The sequence below is a fragment of the Scatophagus argus genome, chromosome 19, assembly GCF_020382885.2.
Source record: "Scatophagus argus isolate fScaArg1 chromosome 19, fScaArg1.pri, whole genome shotgun sequence".
Lineage (NCBI taxonomy): Eukaryota > Metazoa > Chordata > Actinopteri > Scatophagidae > Scatophagus > Scatophagus argus.
In genome coordinates this window covers 1,904,607-1,928,208 of record NC_058511.1, presented here as the reverse complement: position 1 = coordinate 1,928,208, position 23,602 = coordinate 1,904,607, and the positions used below count along the sequence as shown (strand labels likewise).

At 45.5% G+C, this 23,602-nt stretch overlaps 3 protein-coding genes across 5 annotated transcripts in view; 2 read left to right on the top strand and 1 right to left on the bottom strand.

Annotated features, from left to right (window-relative positions):
• The first annotated feature begins 102 nt into the window (after positions 1-102).
• Positions 103-2,042, top strand: adat2 (adenosine deaminase tRNA specific 2). Its single transcript, XM_046373023.1, has 6 exons — positions 103-379; positions 522-626; positions 1,061-1,211; positions 1,286-1,392; positions 1,599-1,671; positions 1,944-2,042. Exons 1-6 carry the CDS (start codon positions 296-298, stop codon positions 1,970-1,972), a joined length of 549 nt encoding a protein of 182 aa, XP_046228979.1. The 5' UTR covers positions 103-295; the 3' UTR covers positions 1,973-2,042.
• A 3,124-nt stretch (positions 2,043-5,166) lies between these two features.
• Positions 5,167-18,296, bottom strand: aig1 (androgen-induced 1 (H. sapiens)). Of its 2 annotated transcripts, XM_046373021.1 has the most exons (6): positions 17,962-18,288; positions 15,019-15,174; positions 12,556-12,657; positions 6,029-6,144; positions 5,425-5,591; positions 5,167-5,254 (listed from the first exon to the last, which is right to left on the bottom strand). In XM_046373021.1, exons 1-6 carry the CDS (start codon positions 18,100-18,102, stop codon positions 5,235-5,237), a joined length of 702 nt encoding a protein of 233 aa, XP_046228977.1. In that variant the 5' UTR covers positions 18,103-18,288; the 3' UTR covers positions 5,167-5,234. The 2 variants fall into 2 exon arrangements, with proteins under 2 accessions (XP_046228977.1, XP_046228978.1); XM_046373022.1 differs by lacking the exon at positions 15,019-15,174 and having other exon boundaries at positions 17,962-18,296.
• hivep2a (HIVEP zinc finger 2a) overlaps positions 16,578-23,602 on the top strand; it is a 95,712-nt gene continuing 88,687 nt past the window's right edge. The window contains exon 1 of one of the 2 annotated variants that reach the window (XM_046373019.1): positions 16,578-16,691. The gene's annotated coding sequence lies outside the window, so the exon portion shown is untranslated. Of the gene's footprint in view, positions 16,692-16,797; positions 17,564-23,602 lie in introns of those variants that run through there. The other variant, XM_046373018.1, reaches the window with a different exon arrangement.

Here is a 23,602-nt window from a genome sequence, read left to right as displayed (position 1 = left end):
ATAAAGAACATTGTACGCAAAATCCATTAACTTCCGGTTTTCATGCAGCCCAATTGTAGCCAACTTGACGCACCGAAAACATCGACATGGATGTGAGGGCGTGCGATGCCGTCGGGGAGTTCGATTGGTCATGTCTGGATCTGGTCCGTCCACTAATATCTTCCCCCACCGGCGCAAAAGCGTGGAATGTAAACGGAGGAAACTGGAACCAAAATGTGCAGATCTAAGCTACAAACACTCATCATATGTGGACAGTATGACTTTTGTTAAGTTGAGTTAAGTAGCGCCTGTTCAAATGGGAACAGAGGAGGGCAGTAAAGCTGATTTCCACCCGAGTCATGAGGAAATCGACAAGTGGATGGACAGCGCCTTTGACATGGTGAGTGATCGATGTAATAATCAGTCATTCGCTTAACGAATGCTATTACACACACCTTGTTCCCTGTGGAGAGCTCCAGTGTGTTTCAGTTAACGATTTCGACATATTACATTTTTGATCTCCTTAAAATGTGTTGCTGCAGGCCAAAAATGCTCTGGACAACGGAGAGGTGCCTGTTGGATGTCTGATGGTCTACAACGATGAAGTCGTGGGCAAGGGACGGAATGAAGTCAACGAGTCCAAAAACGTACGAGTAACGGAAGAATGTGCTGTGGGACAAACTCCAGCCGTTTTCTGTTTTTATGGCAGAATCTTGAGATTGAGTCCCATGCAGAATTAATCGATGATGTCGTTGTTTTGCTTCAACGCGTCTGTGAAGAACGCGTAGACACCAAGCCACACAATAACTTAAAGTATGGCTGACAGTTTGCAGCGATGCAATCTTACTTCCATAGCACATTAAATCACAGCTAATCTCAGTGAGCTTCACATTAAGGTTTATGGGGAGAATATTTGTTATTGTGTCTCTGTTGTTTGCTGGAGCTAAACCTTCATCTCTTAAAACCCTTAATTTTCAAAGGGAGTTTGGCATTCGGTGTATGTGACTCAAAGGGAACACAAAACCTAAGTTTTGCATAACATATCTGTGTGTGTGTGTGTGCGCATGTGTGTGTGCGTTAGGCCACTCGCCATGCTGAGATGGTGGCCCTGGACCAGCTCCTGGACTGGTGTCGCTGCAGCAGCCTGGATGTGAGCAGCGTCTGCGAGCGGACGGCCCTGTACGTCACTGTGGAGCCGTGCATCATGTGTGCAGCAGCCTTGCGCCTGCTCAGTATCCTGCACCAGCCTGTGTGTGTGTGTGTGTGTGTGTGTGTTGACAGCTGTTGTTCCTTTATCAGCAGTCAGACATCCCTCTGGTCGTGTACGGCTGCAGGAACGAGCGATTTGGAGGCTGCGGTTCAGTCCTGGACGTTTCCTCTGCAAACTTATCTCAGACTGGGACTGCATTCAAGGTCTGCTTTTTCCTGTGTGTGTGTGTGTGTGTGTGTGTGTGTGTGTGTGTGTGTGTGTGTGTGTGTTGTCCTTGGAGAGGACTGCACTGTGCTTGTGTATTGATATTTGTGAGCATTAAGGCAACTTGTTTTAGATATCGCATACTTCTGGCCTCGTGGTGTACTTGACTGTGTGTGTGTGTGTGTGTGTGTGTGTGTGTGTTCAGTGTTGTTCAGGTCACAGAGCAGAAGAAGCTGTAGAGATGCTGAAGACTTTCTACAAACAGGAGAATCCAAACGGTGATCAGATTTTGTCTTTTGTTTCTCCTCTTTCATCCTCTCTTTTCTCATCTCTTTTCATCTTGTTTTTGATCTTTTCCTCCTTTTATCCACATCTTCTACTCCATCATCTTTTCTTTTCAGGTTTCAGTTTTTTATGCCAGTCCACAGGAAAACTCATTTCTTTTATTCTCCTTTAGCCTTTTTATTCTTTCTTTCCACCTAACTTTGCCTTTCTCTTCCCATCTTTTTCTTTCTCTAACAGTATTTTTTTTACCTTGTGTGTGTTTCAGCCCCAAAACCCAAAACAAGGAAGGACTGAGACTTGGACAAAGTGCTCATACCGCTTGTTTTAACCTTTTTGTAATGTAATAAATGACATTATAATTATCTTCTGTGTGTTGCAAATTGATTTCTTTGCACATTAGTTGCTTCTCAGTCTTTCTGCCAGCAGGGGGCGCAGCAGGCCAGCTTTCTTTATATTAAGAAATGTGCTTTAACTTCACACTGTTGTCGCATTCGAGTGACATTCATTCATTCGGGGGCTGGAGCCTGTCCCAGCTGACTGCGGGCGAGAGGCGGGATTCAGCCGGGACTGGACGCCAGTCAGTCGCCAGGGCCGACACACAAAGACAGACAACCACACACTCTCACACTCACACCTCGGGGCAATTTAGAGCAGCCAGTTAACCTGATGTGCATGTTTTTGGGACTGTGGGAGGAAGCCGGAGAACCCGGAGAAAACCCACGCAGGGAGAACATGTAAACTCCACGCAGAAGGGCCCAGACCGGGATTCGAACCTGGAACCCTCTTGCTGTGAGGCGACGGTGCTGACCATCGTTTTGTTCAGCACGTGACAGTGAATTTCAAACAGGAGGTGCAGATGTTCAGCAGGGACTTTCATTCAGTTTCATGTTGAGTTTTGTGTCCATGATGTTCTCTTTGCCCGTCAGCCATGTTGAATTTTGCAGCTCACAAACACACAGCTCAGTTTGTTCTTAAACTGAAAACGCACCACTTCCTGTGTGCGTGTGTGTGTGTGACTGGCTGTGCTCCTCAACAGCCATAATCTTCGTACCGATCTTAACACATACACACACAGTGACACAATTCAGGCTCGGTTGTTTCACTTCCTCCCAGACACACACATGCTGCTGCAGTGTGTGCGTGTGTGTTCTCACAGTATCTGCAGCTGGGAGAAGAAAAAAAATGTGTGTAGATGCTTGCAGGAGGAGTGTGAGTGTGTGTGTGTGTGTGTGTGTTTCAGGTGTCCTGCTGTGTTATTTTTCCACTCCAGGCGAAGGGGAGATTTTGTCTTTCACACGCTTTTCTTTCCTTTTGCATTCAGTTTGCTCTGCTTTTCACCACTTCCTTCCTCTCTTCTTCCTTGCTTCTTTTAGCGGCTGTCAACTTCCTTCCTTCCTTCTTTCCTTCCTTCCTTCCTTCCTTCCTTCCTGTATGTTCCCTTCCTACTTCTGGTCATTTCTCACGTGGTTTTTCTTTCACAGCTTCCCTCTCTGCTTCCGTCCTCCTTCTTCTTGTCTTTTTTCTTCACGTTTTCCTTTTTTCTCTTTTCATCGTTCAGTGGCCCATCTTAATTTATCTTCTTACATACTTCCTCCCTTCTTCCCTTTTTTGTTTCCTTCCTTCTCATCTTCATTTCACACTTCCTTTACAGCTCCCACACACTTCCTGTTTTGTTCTTCCTCCACTTCTGTTCTGCTCATGTTTCTGTTTTCACCCCTTTTCCACTCCCCGTTCTCTTACCCTCTGTCCTTCCTTCCTTCCTTCCTTCCTTCCTCCCCTCCTGTCTTCTTTCCTTCTCATTTCTTTCCTGTTCTCTCTTTCTCACATCAGTGGTTCCTCAGCAGTTTTTGTCCCCTTCCTTCCCTCCTTTCCTTCCTGCGTTTCACCGTATCAGTCTCTTCCTTTAACCCTTTTTCTACTTCCTCTTCACACGGACACACTCGCCACCTTTCTTCCACACGTGCATTCGCATGAACGTTTAATTTCTTTTTACTTTCTAAATGCGGTTAAATCTGTGATAAGAAAGTGTTTTGTTTTGAGGTTTTTTTTGCCGTCTGAAACTCGGCGTCCAGCTCCTCTCTGCTCGTTAGCATGTAAATGTATGCAAATGAATGCAGAGCAGAATATTCCAGAACGTTTTAATGTGTCACCTCAGACTGGAGGAGTTGACGCGTTACTGAAGAGCACACACGCACGCACGCACACACACACACACACACACACAGCAGTGCAGAGTTAGCTGATAGGCGCTAATGAACAGAGTATGTTGTGTCAAACTCTCCTCTCCAAAGTGACAGTAAGAGTCACGCACACACACACACACGCACACACACACAGTCAACCTGCCAAAAGAAAAGGTGTAGTATGAGATGTCATGTTGTGTAAAGGTGAAAGAACAACACTGTCACAGAAAAATTAAGGAGTTTAGATCTTATTATTTCAAAACTAAACAGGTGGGGGGGTTTGTTTTCATCTGAGGAGGAAGCAGACGGGTGGGGTGGGTGTTTGTTTCGACAGGAAGTGTTGTGTCGTGTGGTTTTGCTCTGGTAACCTTTACAGTCCAAATACCAAGAAACCCACTGGAGACACTTTGGTTTAAAGCGAAGGGCAACAATTTTCCGATCAACACGTGTCAGGTTCAGATTATGGATGATTCTTTTGCCTCATTTTGCACCTCATTATTTTTTAAAAGCCTCAAACCTTATTAACGTTTTTAAAATAACTTGTTTTTAGATGGAAACAACTGTAATGTGTTAGTGTTCAAAATGTCCAATGGGGACGGGGGACAAGAGGTGACCACGCCCACTTAGAAGACAGGAAGTTTACGCTATCAGTACAACTTTTAACAGATCGTCTTCTGCTATAGAGCACATCCGCTATCTCCACCCCTCTGCTCGGTGCCGGAGCAGGAATGAAACGCGTACGTGTACATGAACGAGGCAGCAGCTGGTCGTCAGGGTCTGTGGGGTCCTGGTCTCCGACCCGACACAGTGAGTCCACATGGACCCACTTCAGGTAGGAGACCAAAGTCAGCATTCAAGCTGGACTAACATGAAGTTTTTTCCACTCAAACTTTATTGATTTTGGACCAACAACGAGCTCATTCCATACACGTAAGTCAGGAGATGAATAATAATGTTGTTCAAAACGTGACTGATGTTCAGTAGTTTCATAGCAGCTTATGAAGGAATCAACAGGTTACAGGAAACTGTTTGTGTGTTTCTGTCCCTGTGTGCATGTTGTATGTGTTTGTGTGCCAGTGTTGTATGTTTGTGCGTTTTTCCTACTGACCAAAGCCAGATGCAGCCCAGTTGCTTAGTTTTTGTCATGAAACAAACAAACAAAAAAGTCTGAAATAAACAAAACAAACAACAGAAGTTTGGAGTTTGACCTCCATTTAACTGACGACTTTTCTGTCTTCTTCTGTGTTGTTGTTTTGGGTAAAGTTCAAAGGTCTTTTCCATTTCCCGAGAGGTCGCTTGTTTTTGGCTCCTGTGCTGTCCCAGGCGGGCGGGGCTCCACTCGTCCTCTTCTGTCCCGCACAGTCGAGAGAAGATCACTCACCTTTGACCTTTTCTGAGAGGAAGAAACAAAGAGAAAAGAGAGCAGACTTTGTAATGTGCGTGTGTGTGTGTGTTGAAAACAAAGACTGCAGACTTTTTGTCTACAAAGTTAAATACACAGATTTTCTCTCTCTCTCTCTGGTGTGTGTGCTGAGCTACCTGCTGTGTGTGTGCGTTGCGTACCTGTGTGTGGCTGGTCCCAGATGTAGCTGTTGAGGATTTCTCCCAGTACGTACAAAACACAGATCACGACGGTCATCGCGCTGAAGAAGACGACTCGAGCCAGCGGGGTGATGCGCTCCAGCACCGGGTACACCCACACACCTGTCACCTGATGCACCCAACACGTCCTGAGCGGGCGGGGACACACACACTTTAAAATAATATGCATTTATATTTCAGAACAAAAGTAGTAAAAATGAATTCATTTATGTATATGGTGCGGTTGTGATATGATGATAAACCTGATTTAAACTGCAGTTTAATTAAATTAAGCTTAAACTAGCAAAGACAAGCTGGACCTTAGAGGTGATAAACCCGAATTAAACCAAACACAAATCATGTGAGCCAAAACAACACTGACCAAACCAAACTTTAATAACATGTAACCTCAGTGAACTCACCTTCTCGTTTAAACACTCTAAACCAGGTTCAAATAACACAAACTAACCTCAACCACATCTAAACACCCCGATTATCCCACATTACTAAATGCACCTGAACCACTCACTGAACTTCTAACAGGGTGCGTTCATTGAGTGTTGGAAAGAAGAACACATTTGGGTACCAGAGGATGTATCCCACGCCGAAGCAGCAGACCGCCGCCAGGCCCCACGACCTGCTGGGATACCGATGGTGGGTGGTCCGCATCTCGATGATGATGAAAGGGAGAACAGTGGTGTGCTGAGGAAGATGATGAAGGGAGGTGGTGAAGAGAATAAACGGAGTGTTACAGAAACAAACAAAAAACTGTTTAGGAACCAGGATTCTGGTTTTACTACAAGCCAGAACAAGATGGAAGTGCTTGTATCAGGCCTATCTTGGCCTTTGTACAGTGGGAGGAAGTGGAGACGCGTCGGCCATCTTTATTTGCGATTTCAGACAGCACTCGCACCTCAAAGGGCTCCTCTGCCTGAAAAGCATTTTTATCCTCAGGTTAGTGGATCTCAGCTTGTTCCCTTTTAATGATTCATTCATCTCTATAGACAGCATATGTGTGTGTGTATTTGTTTGGATGGATCACACAAACACACAAGCTCATTTAATGGAGGTCCTGGCACATGCCGATTCTCACCCACACACACACACACACACACACACATGGCCACATACACACCCACACCCACACACACACACACACACACACACACACACGAGTTGTCTTTAAACAGCAGCAAACAAACTCTCTACCAGGAATCAAACATCAGACATAAAATCAATCAATGTCCTCAGTGTAGGCTCAACTGGTCTCACTTCATATGAGCTGCTGTCTCTGTCCACTGGAGGGCGCTCCCACACACACACACACACACACACACACACCATACAACAGGCGGATCTGTCTCAGCAGAGCTGAGACCTCTTACCTCATTTGCACTCTGAGGAGAACAGCTGTAGATCAGTGTGTGAGTGTGTGTGTGTGTGTGTGTGTGTGTGTGTGTGTGTGTGTGTGTGAGTGTGTGTGAGTGTGTCTGGGTGTGTGTGTTCACTCTGGGAGAAGTCAGACCGCTGAACTCTTCTGTCTCCAGCAGTTGCGCCGGTCGGCGTCGTTATGTTACGATGAGAAAAACAACCACCGGGAGTCTTGATTCCTCCATCTGTTAATTATTCCCAGATTGGCTGGAAGTGATGGAAGAGTGTTTGGTTTGGTGCTGCTGGGCTACAGAAGGTGTAAACGCTGCCTCAGTGTGAAGGCACGTTTGGTTATGTGTTAGTTTATTAAAACCAGTCACATTTTGGATGAAACTGGTTCTTCTCTCCTTCAGATTTGTCCACCCGGAGGCGACACGCCTTCACCGGTTTCTCAGCTTACTTCAAATGTTTGAGCACTAAATTTGCATGCATCGGCAACTTTAACAAGTCCTTTAAAGCTGGATTTATTCTTGAGACAAGCGGCGTCATGAGGTTTGCTTTACACGGCAGTCCAGCATTAGATTTCACTCAATATCAGCACCGCAGCACCACGCAGACGTAGCATCCGAGGTGTCGGGTCAGACTGTTATTCTGTCACATTAAAGCCTCGGCACAGCAGCTGCTCCGGCTGCGATGCCTTTCAACTTGCATGTTCGTTTTCCCCTGGACCTTAACGAACCTGGTTTTACATTTCATACACTGTAATGATGTCTTCTGATGTTGGTGGATGCAAGGTGGTGCACCTCCTCTAAGAGCTGTGGGGGATTCACTTGTCATTTATGTGCTTCATAGTTACAAGACGTCCAGTGGCAGTTTCTCAGTTCCCGCCTGTTTAGAATGGACTGAACAGGAAAATCAAACACGGGTGTATTCGATACAGCAGAGGGCTTTGTGTGCAGCACAGCACAGCACAGCACAGCACAGCACAGCACAGCACAGCACAGCACAGCACAGCACTGTGCTTACTTTAACCAATCAGCTTCTCAGGCCTCCCTCTGAGGATCTGGAAAAGTCAGACCGAAGACACCAAATATGTGCAAACTAACAAGAGGAACAACATCTCTGAGGGGGACAGAAAAGCTCTCTCCTGGGGTCTTAAATTCTAGGTTTCCCTCCCATCATTATACTGTACACACACACACACACACACACACACACACACACACACACACCCTGACGCTGCACTTTTACCCAGTGTGCCTCAGTGGAATTCCAGTCTCTCGGTCGTGTTTAAGTTTAGTCTCTGCTGAGAGGACTCGCCGCTCGTAAATAATACTCCCTTTATTCTCACTTGTCCCTCTCGCTCTCTCTCTCTCTATTTTTGTTTCTAGGTCTCTCTCTTTGTTGTCCTCTCTCTTGCTCTCTGTCTCTGTCTCCACATACCCCCCCCACCCCGAGGTTTGCGGTTTCGCTCGAGTAGCCAGCTCTCTGCCTCGGTGGAAAATCCCCCCTCTTCGGCAAACAGCGCCGGTTCGATCCTGTGGTCTCGGGCTAAAAACAGGACAAACCATTTCACGCAGCGATACACAGCTGGGGGTGGGCGGGGTCACATGTCTGAGGGCCGGTCCGCCCGGTCAAACGTCCTAAGAAAATTGCATCGTAAATAGATTTGGAGGATGTGACCTGAAAGTTGCGGGCTTTACACCAAAAATCAAAGGATTAAAAAAAACCCAAAACAAAAACAACATCTGGAGAAAAAGAATGTGACGAGGCAAGAAACCGAAGAAGAGCAGGAAACCAGACCTGCAAAGTCAAAGGCGGCAGAGCTGAACAGGTCAAAGAGCAGCAGCTGATGCTCGGCGCTGAGTCGCTGCACTGACTGAAGGCTTTTCTCTCTTGTTCTCTTTTTTCAACTGAACTCCACTTGAACCCTGAAAATCAAACAAAAAGTCTCCTGTTGACATTTTACTGAACAGTTTTCTGACTTAAGGAGCTTATCGTGTCACAGAGGGACAATAATGTCCCACTTTCCTTCATGTCTGACCCTGCAGCAGCACCAGCAGGCACAGACTTCCAGCATTACAGCATTACGATCATCAGTCACATTTTTCCAATCACATGAGGCCGCATTTCTTTTTACAAATTAATTATTAACAATCATGTCCTTCTGTTTTTGTTGTAACACTGAACTTTAATGGCCGTGACAAACCAGTTGGGCCATCGGCGAGCGTCTGTGGCCCCAGTTTTTGCGTCCGTGTCCCGCAATTTTAGCGTTAATCAGCTCATCAGCGACTTTTCAACTGACTGAGCACGTTGAGCCCGTCAGTGGGTTGGAATCGCTCTGATTGGCTGTTCAGCTTCGTCTTAGAGCCTCCCTTTTGAACTGCAAACACAGACTACCGCCACCTGCTGGTGATGGGTTGTTTCCCCTCATGCAGGTGCAGAACACCTGTTGTAGTCTCAGCTGTGTGTTCAGGTGGAACTTTTTGGCCCAAACAAATGCTGGCTTCATATGTCTGGGGCTCAAGGCTGATGTGTACATGAAAGAAATGGCGTCTCCAAAGAAAGGTTTGCCCACACGAGAACACTAACAACTTTTTCAATTTTAATACCTCTTGTGTGCCACATATCAGTTTGTTTTAGAACTGAGCAAATTTTACTGGATCTTTATTCAATATGTTTGCTTAAGTCAAGTGCTCATATACAACACTGGCAGCCAAAATATCGTGACCAGATCTGTTAAACTCTCAGACTGTACTGGGCTGAAAAACTGGACCCGGAGGAGAAACTCAGTCAACACGGCGGGTTCGGGACTGGTCCAATATAAACTTTCTGTGATCAGTGAAGAGGAAAACCTGCCCTAAAACATTAACAGAAAACCTGCAGAAAAACCGCATGTAGTCACTTATTTCTGCCATGGTCTAATTTGCTCTGAGTAAAGACATCAGCTTTGAGTTAGTTGGCACTTTAGCTGATACTGACATTACATAAAGAGCATCATGGACGACCTCAGGAATTTGTTTACTATTTGTTGTTTGGTGGATGAATAATAATCACTTCAATCTGCGTGAGTCACTAAATGCCTGAAAGGTAAAAATAACACGAGCTGTCACACTGACACAAACACACGCCGAGTGATGATAATGCAAACAGAGCTGAGAGACAAAGGTTAAGTGCTGATCCCAGGTCTGTGTGTGTGTGTCAATGATTCACCACGTTAACAAACAGCTGATCCAAGACCAGCAGAGCTTTTAAAACAAAACTACAGAGAGAAATTGTGTGTGTGTGTCACAGGTCAACGGCGTCAGACTCTCACGCTGTGAGTGAGGGTTTGTCTTTAAGAAGTGGAACTACAAGAGTAACACACACACACACACACACACACACACACATTCAGACACTGATCCTCGCTGATGATTGTCACAAACAGCAGGTTACAGTCCAAGTTTTGTTTTGATTTGTGTTGTTCTCTTAGCAACCGACGCTGAACAGGACGTCCCACAGCCGAGTCGCATCATTTCACAGAGGAAGCACCACTTTGTCAGGAGATCTGGCTCTTCTTCCACGTCGAAGCCGTCTGAACATCTTGAGGTTCAACACCCAAAGCACACATTTATTTATGTACTGTCTGCTGCAGGAAATAACAAATAAGTGAGTTCTGCTACGTTAAGCTGTTTATTTCTCTTTAAGTAAGCACGCTTTGCTTTGTGTTTGCCGATCAGCTTATTCAAACATGCACTCATTCGCAGATCAACCACCAAACTTTAACAACAAACTGACTAATACACAAAGTATTCCGTTTTCTATGCTTGACAATAAAGGTTTTTGGGGTTGTTTGGGGTTTTTTTTTTGCAAAACATCACGTTGTTTCACTCGTCCCTCAAAACGCTTTACAACATAAGCCGGGATTCTCTCTCTCTCTCACACACACACACACACACACACACACACGGTGTAGAGGACACCATGCAAAGTCAGCACTCACACACCAACAGACGAGCCACGTGGAGCAGTTTGGGGCTGAGCATCTCGTCCAAGGACGCTTAGGCCTGCAGACTGCAGGGGACCGAACCACCGACCTTCTGATTGACAGACGACCTGCTCTACCTCCTGTATGTGTGTGTGTGTGTGTGTGTGTGTGTGTGTGTGTGTGTGTGTGAGTTATTTTTACACACCTACGAAAGTAGTCGTTAGAAACATCCTAAATGTGTCGATCCTGCGCTTGTTAATGAAAGAAATTCGGCTTCGTATCATCAGCTCCGTTAATCTCCGTATCATTTTTTGATAGCCAACAATATAAAAATCCATTCCACTGTGCATCCTTATTTGGAATCATAACGATTGAACTTGTAAAAATTATTTTCACAGTCTTACAGCCGCTTCCATTGAAACCATCAAAGGCCGTTTATGAGGAGTGAGTTCAGCTGTCCATCTCAACGGCCAAACCCGAACAACTGAAACTACAGAAGCTCCTCTTTTCTGTATGCGTGCCAAGACCTTAGCTACCAGTAACTATAGATAATAACAGATCAATAACAAGGCTGTGAAGTTGGTAAAATCGCCACTTTATGGGCGTGACAGAGTTCTTACAACACATCTTTTTCCTCTCCCTCGCTCTACATCACTCAGCCCCTCCCTCCTCCAATGGGAATGGTGAATCGGTTGCCGTGGCAGCCTGTATAGACAAACAACACTGATACCATGGAATACTGCAAAATATTTACAACAAAAGAATGGATTCAGTCTCTCTCCCTCTCACTCACACACACACATGCGCGCGCACACACACGGTGGCTGGTGGAGTTCTGGTTGTTTTGGTCCTTGGCGATGGCGCCATAGCAACCACTCAGCTATTACATCATCTTCTGGAGTAGAGGAAGAGACACAAACAGACACACGCTGTCTTTGTCTCTTCAAGTAGTGTGATGGGAGTGAGCTTTTCTTTTTTGTTTTTTTACAACACAACACAACACAACACACTCTGCTGTTCGGACAGGAGGAAGCGTCACGACGACGTTTTGCATATCACGGACCGAGTGCTGGAACATTTTCTGGTTATCTCCCAGGCTCATTTGAACTCACACGCGGCTCACGGTGTTATCAGTCAGCTGGCATGTGTGCAGGGTGTCAGTCGCTGTCTAAACATTAGATTAAACCCACTTCCTCATGATGGCCAATCAAAGCCAGCGACCCGCTGCTGGCTCGGACTCAGAGGTTCACCACCACAGGCTCCACCCACCGATAAGATTTATCAAGTGCTTTATGATCCACTGACATGATTAATGATCCAAGTAGGACGTATTTTACATGTCCTGTCAACTAGAACTGTTCTAATATTAATCAATCAGTTTAGCACCACTTAGACCACAGCAGGCTGAGCTAAGTCCCCAAAGACATCCTCCAGCTCCCCCTGGGGGTCCTGAGGGGAACCCAGTCCAGAGGGGAGGCACAGGACCTGCAAAAACTGCACTAAGCAGGTAGAAATACGTAGAAATATTTCACATACATGAGTAAAAATAGACACAATCTTACATGTTCATTTTTACCAGTGAATTTTTTTCAACCCTTATTATCAGACTGCAATTACTGTATTTGTTTAACGTTTTTACCACAGCTCCTTTTTAGCTCAGCGCCACAGTGGCAGAAAGTGAGCTGAGCGTCTAATCACGATGAGGTGGTAACAACAGTGGAGATGCAGCTGTTTACTAACCAGATGTCATCAGTGTGGGGCGTTCGACTCACCATGCCGTGGTTGAGCCACTGAGGGATGAAGTTGTCCAGTAGTCTGGGGTAGACCAGGTCTCTGTCGTACAGGTAGAGAGTCCAGAACGTAAACACCACAAACTAGAGCGAGACAGAGACAAACGGTTAGTGGACGGCGCACTGCAGTCCTCACACAACACTCACACCGCACAAACACACAACATCAACAGCAACGATACTGAACCGCTGCTGTTGATCAGAAGTAATCCTCACATGCACTCGACCTCCGTGCGAGTGTGTCTGCATACTTTTTCTCTTTTGAAAGTGCAGTCATGCTTTGCTAGGACATTGACGACCTTAATAAAAACCTTGTTATGCCTCAGTGGAATCTGAAGATTCACAGTCTGTACGCACACGGCTTTGTTTGGATGTTCGGATTCAGAGGTCGTAAGCTGGCAGGAAGAAAGTTTCCACGTGTGCTCCCGGGCAGGTAAAATCTCATCCACAGATGAGACTGTGGTGTCACAGCAGCTCACACAACTGACAAGCACACAAACTGAAGCTTCCAGAAATGCATAAGTTAAAAAAATACATGAGAAATCTGAAATAATTTGCTGCTCGCCCCTCTGGGTCTCCCTCAAAGACCCCTGAGGGCCGCCACAGCACTGCACCACAAGCCGTGGTGGACTGTGCCCTCCAAGTGGACTAAATAAAGTGGTATAAATAGAACTGCTACACATATTCAGGCCCTAAAGCTAAGCTGGAGATAAGTCCAACTGCAGCTGATTAGATAACAAAAAGCACCCTTAGGCCAAACTTTATTCTTTCTGCCCTGCCCATCGTGAAGACCAACGCTGTCCCTCCATTTTGCAGCCATCTAACAGAGTTACATCTGATGCGTCAGAACCCTGGCAGCCTCGCAGGCCCACTCGCAAGTCTACTGATGTTAAGTCTTGTTATTTCTCTCTGCTGGCACACTGGGCCTCAAGCTGAGCATCCAGATCATCAAAATGATACACCCGGCTGTTGTGGTCACCTTTCCTCCCACATCCCCTGAAGGCATCATAAGCTAACAAACTCTGAGCCTAACGTATCTCCAGCACACTGTCTGGACTTGGGCCAGACCATGTTCTGCAAGACGGGGGGTGGAATTACCTGACCGTCATCTGGGTTCCAGGTCGAAGCCTCTGATCCAACACCCCTAAACCCCCCCCGCCCAACCCTGTCCGGCAAGTTCTCTGCTTTCAATAAGCTGGTGGAGGTAGGAAACACACACACACACACACACACACTGTTGCTGTGTGTCATGCATACATACACTCTTCCCCCAGTTTCCATCCTGCCCCACACAACAAAGAGATGCCCATATGGACATACATGCAAGTACACATGTAATATATGCACATGCACACTTGTGCATGCATACAATACATATAACCCCAGCTACACACACATATGCAGACACATGCACACACACACTCTTTCCATATCAGTCAGGCTCGGTTTCCAGACATTAGCTGTGGTGATAATCATGTCTATTGTACTGTGTGTAAACTGAACTCGGTGCCCAACTCACACAGACACGGCATCATGCCAGCTGACTGCTTCTATAGGTGTGTGTGTGTGTGTGTGTGTGTGTGTGTGTGTGTGTGTGTGTTGAAACCTAGGATATGTTTGGGTCAGGCAGCCATACAAGTGCAAGAGTGCAGCGGCTACGGGGCACCTTGCCAGCAGAAATCCTGAATAAAAGAGAGAGACAGAGAGACAGAGAGAGATAGAGAGAGGGAGAGAGAGAAAGAGAGAGAGAGTGTGTGTGCGCGTGTGTGTGTGTGTGGTGTGTGTGTGAGGCAGGACCATGTGAGCAGAGTCTGCCAGCGTTGTGAGAACAGCCTGCGGAGCAGACAGAGGTCACCGTCTGACTGTCTGAAGCAACAGAGGACGACTCGACTCAGCACATGCCGATCAGTACGTGGACACTGAGCTCACTCTACTTTAAGCCTGAACTTCACAAAGAACTGCTTATTATTTTCATTAGCAATTATTTGCTTGTGAGTGACAAATAGCAAGGTGTTGTCAGTGTTCAGCTGTCCCACTGTTGAAGCAGACATTAAAGTGACACAGACTGAGCTGTCACTGTGTTTTCATTTGCTCTGAATCAAGTTTACAGTTAACACGAGAGCGTTGCTCTGATGGCAGCAGGAGAGCAGGAGCCCTCAGGCTAACAGGACAGCCATGAAGCCTCAAAATCCATCAGTGTGTGTGGGACAAGGATTCCTCCGTGGTGTCCGACGCCGACTGTTTCATGCAGCAAATATGAGGGCAAATTTTTGAGTGTCATCAGAGCGGAAAAGCCTCCTGAATCAACATCTGAGTTTCACTTCAGAGACCAAAAGAGAGAGATGATTACACTGCAAATGCATCACAAGTCAAGCCAGGCTGATTCTCCCCAGGCGACTGTGTGTGTGTGTGTGTGTGTGTGTTTGCATCCCCCCTTCCCCTCACCGCTCCAACAGGGAAGGCCAGCACAGCCATCATCCAGTCCCTCAGGCCAATCAGCTTCCTCAGCTGCCGCTCCTGCTCCCTGCTGTCGCCTCCTTTAGTCAGCAGACTGGACACATCGATCAGGACACACAATCCGAAAAACACCGCCTGGATCACCTGCAGAGAGAGGCCGAGAGACTTCAGCTCAGCTCTTTTCAGGGCTTTTCACGTGACAAACAGTTCAAAGAGGGGATGGTGGGGGATGTTTCCAACTGGCTTCAATCTGAGATGAGCATGTAAGAACACAGCCAGCTGGAGAACCGGTTTCTTGCACAAATAAGACCACTGGAGCGCTTTTGTAGTTCGTGTTTATTCACCACAAGCGACCCAAACGTTAGCTGTAGCCAACTGGCAACGTACACATCAAACTGTACCCATGCTCTTTTTGTATAATAGCTTCAGAATGTACCAGGAAGTCCTGGTCTTCATTTTATTTACTGTTCATAGACGATCATGAAATTGTCTGCAGCATATTCGCAATAATGAAACTCATGAATATGTTCACAACGATGGATCTGACCTTCTCCACCACAGAAAGATGGAGAGGCTGCACACAGCCACCTCCCCTCCTCATCATTCTTCCTCCTGTCTAATCACCCATTGGGAGTATCCTGTGTCACTCACTGGATGTGGGGACGCTGGACATTTAGGCTCTAAAGCTATCAGATGTCAGCTCTCCTCCGGCTGTGTGTGAATAAAGAGGCACTTTGCTGGTGCCCTGCTCGATGAGTGTGCTGCTTGTAACCTCTGTGCACGTCTGCCTATTAACACACAAATGCGTAGACAGCAGTCCGACACCTGCCGGAAGTAGCTTGCCTGCTACATAAATAATGTGTTTCTATGAGAACTCAGCTAGCGATGAGGCTCAATGCACACACAATCAAAGCGTTAGTGAAACGGATCTCAAAGTGATCGTGTGCGTGAGCTTCAGTGTCAGTGAAGCACTTATCTGCAGGGCTTCATGTTGCACGTGTTTGTACAGTGACACACACACACACACACACACAAACTCTCACAGTACGATTAAGAGCCAGCTGCTGTAGAGGTGTGTGTTTCCTGGCTGCTGGTGTGTACATGTCTTTAACAGCACAGTTAACCAGGAGGAGAAGTCTAATGTGGAAAATATGACACAGCTGTTTCTCTCTCTCTCTCTCTCTCTCTCTCTCTCTCACTCTCTCACTCACACACACACACACACACACACACACACACACACGTGTAGAGGAAATTTTTGCCTTAAAACAACAATTAATTAAGATCATGTTTATTAGCCCTTTTGGCCTGTTATCAACCCAGATTTTAGATACATTATTACAGATGACCAGTTAATACTGCAGTTTTAAGTATAACTGTCGTGACTGTTATTGTTACTGTTGCTGTTTTTATTCTCATTCACACCTTACAGGCCATACTCTGAAAATACAAAATGAAAGTGCCTTTTTCTTCTATCACAGGCCAAAACATCCCTGGTAATAATTAAGTTTTGTTTCCTCCAAAAAACATTTTTTCTCTGATGGTCCCACTCCAGCAAGAGGCTTAAAACAATAAGCCAAAGTGCAGACAGCTGCTCGGCTTCATGCTCTCAACACTCTGACAAGGCTGAACTTTTGAAAGCATCGCTAACAGGTGAACAGGTGAGCCACAGTAAATACAGCAAAAAGCAAGTCAGGAACTAAACGAAGTCTAAGTGAGCACAGAGAGAGACAGCTGAACCTTCACAGTTTGTCTAAAACGGTCGTAGCTGTTTGTGAATGACCGGCTAACAGAATTAGCTCCTAACAGGACACCCTCTTTGTGATTGCTTGTATGCCTGCATTGTGTGGGATCACTGCGAGCTGTGTGTGTTTGTGCCTTCTTCCAGGTTCACTGGTCATCAAAGCATAACGTTCTTCATTTAATTTCACTTCAGAGTCCATAAATTTGCTCCTCCTTAACTGAAGATTTTTGGTATCTGGGCCTGTTTTTCAAACAGTCCAAACCAAAGCAGGCTAACACGTTGTTAACAAGCTAAAGTAATCCTGATTATTCTCATCCAGCTGATGTGGTTCATCTCAACCAAATATAAAACAAAGGTCCAGTTGTTTTTAGACTCACAGAGATGTTACATATGCTATCTTTATTATCCTTTGTTATCCTGAACAACAGGGCGCTCTTATTTTGAAATAAAGACAACATGAATGGAGGGTTTAAATTGTGATCATCTTTCATGTGATTGGCTGAGAGCTGAACATGTGATTGCGGGGTGTAATGGATATAAGTCGGATATTAACTCTCATTTTCTGCGTGTTCCTGAACTGTCACGGGTTTAATTTTGTCCTGCTTTGTGCTCCACGACGTGTCCACTGTCCTCACATGTCGGTGGCTTTTTAACGTCATATGTCAAGAGTGAATGTGGACAGAATACGCGGGATATTTTCCAATTAGACTTTCAAGTGATAAACATGAGCCTGCTGCCTATAATCTCCTAAGAGACAGCTATAACTGGCACGGAACAGTTTTCATCAAGGTGAGTGCTACAGTTAATCATTTAATAAGTTTTACACAGCCTCTGTCTGTGGGGGTTGAAAAAAAGGATGTGTACGCGCGGCGCGCTCCCGTTTTAGGTTTGTGACTGTAGCATTCAGCACCGTAACACCTGTTCCGGTTCAGCCGCTAACACAGCGAGCCCACCATTCAGCCACGCTGGCGGGCTGCAAACGCCATCCAGACACGATTCAGTGCAAATCATTTAGGTTTTAAAATCTCTTTACCCGGTAATGATGAATTAAACACCGGAACAACGAGGGCAGGGAGGCGGAAACGCCGAATAATCATTAAATCTGATCCCAACGCGAAGCTCCGACCCTGCAGCCTACTAACCTAAACGCGTTTGGGGTTGAAATAAATGGCAATGCTAAAGCCTACCAGGTCGATGAAGGTCAGGAACTTCCAGCTGCCTCCATAGGTCTGGTGTGCCGGCATGTCTAACGCTTTGTAGTGGCAGAGGATGGAGAAGTAAGACAGCAGGATGGCGACCCGGAGAACCTGCGAGGGGATCAGCGCCATGATGCTCGCTCTCTGTCTTTCTTTACGTGCGTGTCTTTGTTTCTCTGCACCCGCTCCTAACTTTGTCCCTGCTTCTCTTTAATCCCGTTTTTACCTGTCTGTCACCTCCCTGCCTGTCTGTGTGCCTGTCCTGCTCCCCACTGACTGTCTACTGCTTCCGTGTTATGATGACGATGCGGGTTGGAGGGGGAGTCACGGCCGGCTACAGTGCAGGCAGCCTGTAAACACTATACTTATATTTAGTCATTATGACAAATGTTCCCCACGCAAGATAAATTCAGCTCTCATTACATTACTTATTATAGAACAAATTCATTTATTTATTTGTGTGTAAAATTCCACTGTCGTTTCGTAATAAAAATGGTGTGGGATGAAACGAAACAACTGAAAAACAGGCAACGTTTGAACGGATTCTGGGGACATTGGCAGATACATTACATAAGATTAACTACATAAATTAACAAAACTTCTTGTCACAGAATCCAAAGATGGATCCCCAAAGTCTCTGATGATATGTATATAAGAATTATGAAACAGCCATGTCGTTAAATAGTCAAATATATAAATGAATTCCACAAATAAATAGTAAGTCAGCAACGATTCAAACCTAAACTCATTGGTCTTATTTCCATGACTTATGGCATCTTCCCAACTGACACTTTGGTTTGATGATATCACCAGTCACTGCCCCTTTTTACCTTTCAGTGTATGTACACGTGCGTACAGTACGTATGAATAGTGCCCAGAACATTTAATTGCATTGACAGGCTGGTTGTGATGAGAGTAAACATGACCCGTCGGTTCTAATGCAGGCACAATTTAATGTCATTTAACTATGTCTGCATGCTGCTTTAGATTTAGATAGTATTAGCTGCTGTACTGAGTGAAGAAACCTCAGTTCATGCTGAATATTTCCTGCTGTCTGCATTGTTCTTAATGGACATGTAAATTCAGTTTTTGGCCATAAAAAATAGCGTTCTATACCAACGAGGCAAAAACTGAAATAAAAATGAAGTGATTAAAAGTGGAGAGAAAGAGAGGATGCTGATAGACATTATAAAAAGATCTCCAGCAGGCAGGAGGAAAGAGGTGATGCTGTTGCCACGGCAACGCTGAACCGCCACCAGGGAAAGAGTGCAGTGCCGTTTCTGTTTCTGGATAGATGGACACATGCTCAGCTCTAATGTTAACATGACAAACTGTGTTCTCGCACCTTGAATGCAAGACGTCTCCTGTTATTTACTGCAGTTAAATGTCTTGTTTAAAGCAGCTACAATCAGTATGTAATCACAGTGCATTTAAAGACGCCATGAGGACGTGAAAGAGGTCGCTCAGAGCGAGAGAGAAATATCACCTGAGAGCTTCATAGCCTCTCTCGGCTCATTATTTAGCTCTTCAAGCCACAGCTTCGCTGTTTGGGTTCTCACCGAGTCTGAACAGCAGCAGCAGCTTCAGTCTGCACAGGATGCGTTCAGGCACGTGTTGACTGTAGGTCACCCACGTTTCGGCAGCCCTCCAAGCTCAATACGCCATCACTGTAGTTAGTTCTAAAATTGAAGAAAATGGACTTGTAAAGAACTAAACTAGGAGTAACTCCAGCCTGAGGTCAGTGCCTCAGTCCAGAGAATTTACCTAATATACTTTGTTGAACACACAAACTGGCCTGCTGGGAATCAAACCCAGGATGCTCACGCTGTGAGGCCACAGTGCTGCACTTGACTGACCGGCTGACCTGATGTGTTTACACAGAGAATGTCTTAGCCTCATTATTCCATTTTCTCATACGCGTCCAGTACAGCAGCCTGTACAGGCCAGAAGGCAGGAGATATTCATTGGGCCAGTGAGCGGCCGTACTGGAGATGTTTAAGGGATTGAGTGCCTGGCTTAAGGGCACCTCCCTTGTTGAGTGGAAACAGATTCCCGTTCAGATTGGGAGATTCAAACCAGTAACCTGGTTGTTGTGGGAGAAAGATCTTAATGCAGCTTGTTTGGGGTTTGGAAGAGTTGTGTGGAAAATGCCAGAATGATTGGACGGAATTTTTTGACCCTTGTAGATCCATGAGAATCCTGGATAAGACGCTGGGTGTGTGTGTGTGTGTGTGTGTGTGTGTGTGTGTGTGTGTGTGTGTGTGTGAAAAGTTTCCCAATGTGGAAATAAGCCTCCCTGTGCAGCCAGGACGCCAGTTTCCCACTTCATAGAGCAACACACACACACTGTGCCAGCTCTCTGAAGTCTCTGAAGAGTTGGCAGCAACGTGTTTCCTCTTTCCTTCTTCCTCCTCCTCCTCCTCCTCCTTGTCTTCCTCCTTCATTCTCCAAAATGTTCCACTGTGGAAACTGACAGAGAGACAGCAAGAAAAAGTGAGACAGAGTGAATGTATTGTGCATTGTTAGCTTTCTTGTTTCTGTGCAGGAAAAATACAGAACAAAGCTTCAGAGTAAATTTAACGGCATCACTGAAGTTAATTAACACCAAAATATCAGACAAGGCCAATTAAGTCAAGTCACCAAGTGACTCACTTTGCATCTGTTGATTCCTAAAGTTTATTTGAGCTAAAGTGTGGTAATCACAGTATTTTTATTGTTTCATTACATCATATGAAAAGTCTAGTTTTGCAAAGTTCAGTTTATTTTGTATGTTTGGAAGCCAGGACATGCTGACCCAATCTCATATTCTGTGGGTTTTACTGTTAGTCTGCAGATTACCTGCAGGAGGATTTAAAAAGGTCACACACACAACACACATTTTTCAAACGCGTACAGTGAAGGTAAGCTGAATTGAATTAGTGCAGTGTATCTCCACTGGAAATCATTTTTGCAGGGACTATTTCTTCTATAAAAAGCATAAAAACTGTTCACAGTGAACATCCAAAGTAACAGGGACACGTTTCTGGAAATGATGCTGAGTTTTTCATAACGGTGTTAAATGCTTCTATCGTCTCACTGCGAGTTAAATTCCATGCCTCTTTTACTTTATTGTGTGTCACAATGAAACCCAAACCTAACGGCTGGTGGGTGAGAAATTTTGTGTTTTTGTTGCTTATTTGGGTGTAGCTGCAGCATATGACAGGCAGGCAGTACAAGAAGTTCATACTGAAGCACTGATAATAGGTTAAAATACAAAGGCTTAATGTCATTACTTATATTCTTCACATTAAATTTCAGTCATTTCTTAAGATTAATTATTTGAAATCTTTGCAAATTAAGCAAATTAATGGGTTTGTAATGAAGACTCTAATGAAGGTTTTGAGGCTCAGTACTGGTGCTGGCCAGTAAGGGGCACTCTTTAGCCCCAAACAGCAGGTGGGGTGTGAGGTTGATAGTCATCATGTGTTTGTGTGTGTGTGTGTGTGTGTGTGTGTGTTACTCCCTTTCAACTGTTATCTCTCAGGTAGTTTGACCTTTACCCTCTGAGCTGTTACATAACATTAGGGCAATACCTCAGCACCGTGATGACAGTGTGTACATGTGTGCATGTGTGTGCGCCCCAGTGAGGGGGAAAGCCACGCTGACGAGGATTAATGTGTTGGCATGAGGAGAATCGAACAAAAGAAGGTGGAAAGACACACAAAGCTGATGTGTGTGTGCTCGCAGAAGAAAAAGTGTGTGTCAGGCCCGCACAACTCACTCACTGTCAATCTGCGGTTAGCTGGGTGTGGTGACAAGGGGAGCGGTCCTGGTGTGTGTGTGTGTGTGTGTGTGTGTGTGCGCACGCGTGTACTTGTGAGAGTGTGTGAGTAAGCATTAGTAATCAGTCAGCTGTCACAGAGGTGCTTTGTCTTGCAGAGCGTTACAGTTCGACTCCGGGACAAGAGCCTGAGGCAGCGACTGCTTGTTTGTGTTTCTGTGTGTGTGTGTGTGTGTGTGTGTGTGTGTGTGTGTGTCCATCTCTCTGATGTAATGGATTATTCACAGCTTTCCCGTAACTACTCAGCAGGTTCCTCGTTCACGGTTGTTTTTCTTTAAACTGCATGGTGAATGCAATCAATGAATAGAGAGACTTTAGAGTTTCAGGCCGGGACTTCAGCCATTAAAGTGCCACACATGACTCACTTCCTGGGATTGTGGCCGCGCTCGTTACTTTAGCCGATACTCGGGCGATTGCGAGGACTGGCACCGGAATGATCTCGGCGTCACTGACAGCTCTGCGCATGCTGATGCTGAGTAGCTGTACACAATTAGCATTATGTTTGAGTCATCTGCGCAATGAGGTCAGTCTTTCCAAATCTGCACTCAATATTTCTTGTTTTATCTTTAATCAAATGAGTCGATGTAATGTGAAGTGATGAACCCACAGAGAATTCACCCACTCTGAAGCTTTGTGAAGCTTTTCACACCATCAGCCTGCATGACTCGCTCTCGCTGCTCGCAGTAATTCTGTTTCCAGCTGCTGCAGGCACCAAACAAGCTCTGATAAATCCACTGAACGCAACCTGCCCAGCATCAGAACAGCAGACACACACAATTAGAGACCAGCTAGTGAGGAGAGGGGACCATGTAGCAGCTAAAGAGCCAGATATTTTGATGGAGACCAAACCCAGAGTCCCCCAGTGTCCAGAAATCTGATCCTGAAGCTTTAAAGAGAAAGACAATCCAAAATCTATCAAAAAAGCACCTCTTTCGTGTTGTGTCCAAGTGGCAACCTGCAGGGCTGAGAAGTGAAGCCAAACACCGCCGTTCCTTGATGGCCACTTGAGGCTGGCTCCAAAAAGAAGCCAATCCCCATAGACCAGCATGTTAAAATGCACGACTTTACAGCTGAAATTTTTACAGGCTGGTACAACAAATTGTTTTGATCTCTTTGACCTCAGCTAATTCAAGGAACATATGTGATATTGATGTTTTTATTCTTCTTAGTTAGTTCTAGTATTTCACAGCCATAATACTCCTTATTTTTTTGATTGTGTTATCATTATTGACTAATGTTTCAGTATCAGTATGTCATAGTGTTTTTCTGCTGCAGTCATTTTTATCCTATCCAACCAAAGACACACTTCAGTACTCATAACATCCTGGAACCACAGGGATGGAGTTTTCATAGAAATGGCACATGAGAAAAAATCACACCTACTTCAGCAAAACGACAGCTGCAGAGCAGATTATTAAAGTAATGAGTCATCTCAAGACATCCACTGGCAAACTACGTCTGTTGTTGGAGGCAAAGTTACTTTTCAGAGTTTGACTGCTGGCATTCAGGGGGTTTTTGTTAATGGATGTACAGTTTGTTGAATCAAACCCACACGCTTATACAGTACAGAGCTAAAAGAGTCCTCCTGCAGGGCTTCAGACTGCTCACACTTTACACCTCCTGGGCTTCGTATGAAAAGTGGATGCAAATTGCCGCATCAGAAGCTGCTGCAGCTCTCTGTCGCCATGGTGCTGTGTTGCCACGGCGTCGCCATGGGGACTCCGGGGTCACCGGTGATGAGGTCACATCCCGATGAGCCTCTTATGGGAAATGGCAGACGTTAATCCACTTATCACTGGCCAGCATGCACGC

Coding starts and splice junctions, on each gene's coding strand:
- adat2 (XM_046373023.1), top strand. CDS start 296: ATGGGAACAGAGGAGGGCAGTAAAGCTGATTTCCACCCGAGTCATGAG. Junction 380..521: donor TGGACAGCGCCTTTGACATG/GTGAGTGATCGA, acceptor GTGTTGCTGCAG/GCCAAAAATGCTCTGGACAA. Junction 1,672..1,943: donor CAAACAGGAGAATCCAAACG/GTGATCAGATTT, acceptor TGTGTGTTTCAG/CCCCAAAACCCAAAACAAGG.
- aig1 (XM_046373021.1), bottom strand. CDS start 18,102: ATGGCGCTGATCCCCTCGCAGGTTCTCCGGGTCGCCATCCTGCTGTCT. Junction 12,658..15,018: donor TGGCCTTCCCTGTTGGAGCG/GTGAGGGGAAGG, acceptor GTCTCGCTCTAG/TTTGTGGTGTTTACGTTCTG. Junction 5,255..5,424: donor CTGGGACCAGCCACACACAG/GTACGCAACGCA, acceptor TCTTCCTCTCAG/AAAAGGTCAAAGGTGAGTGA.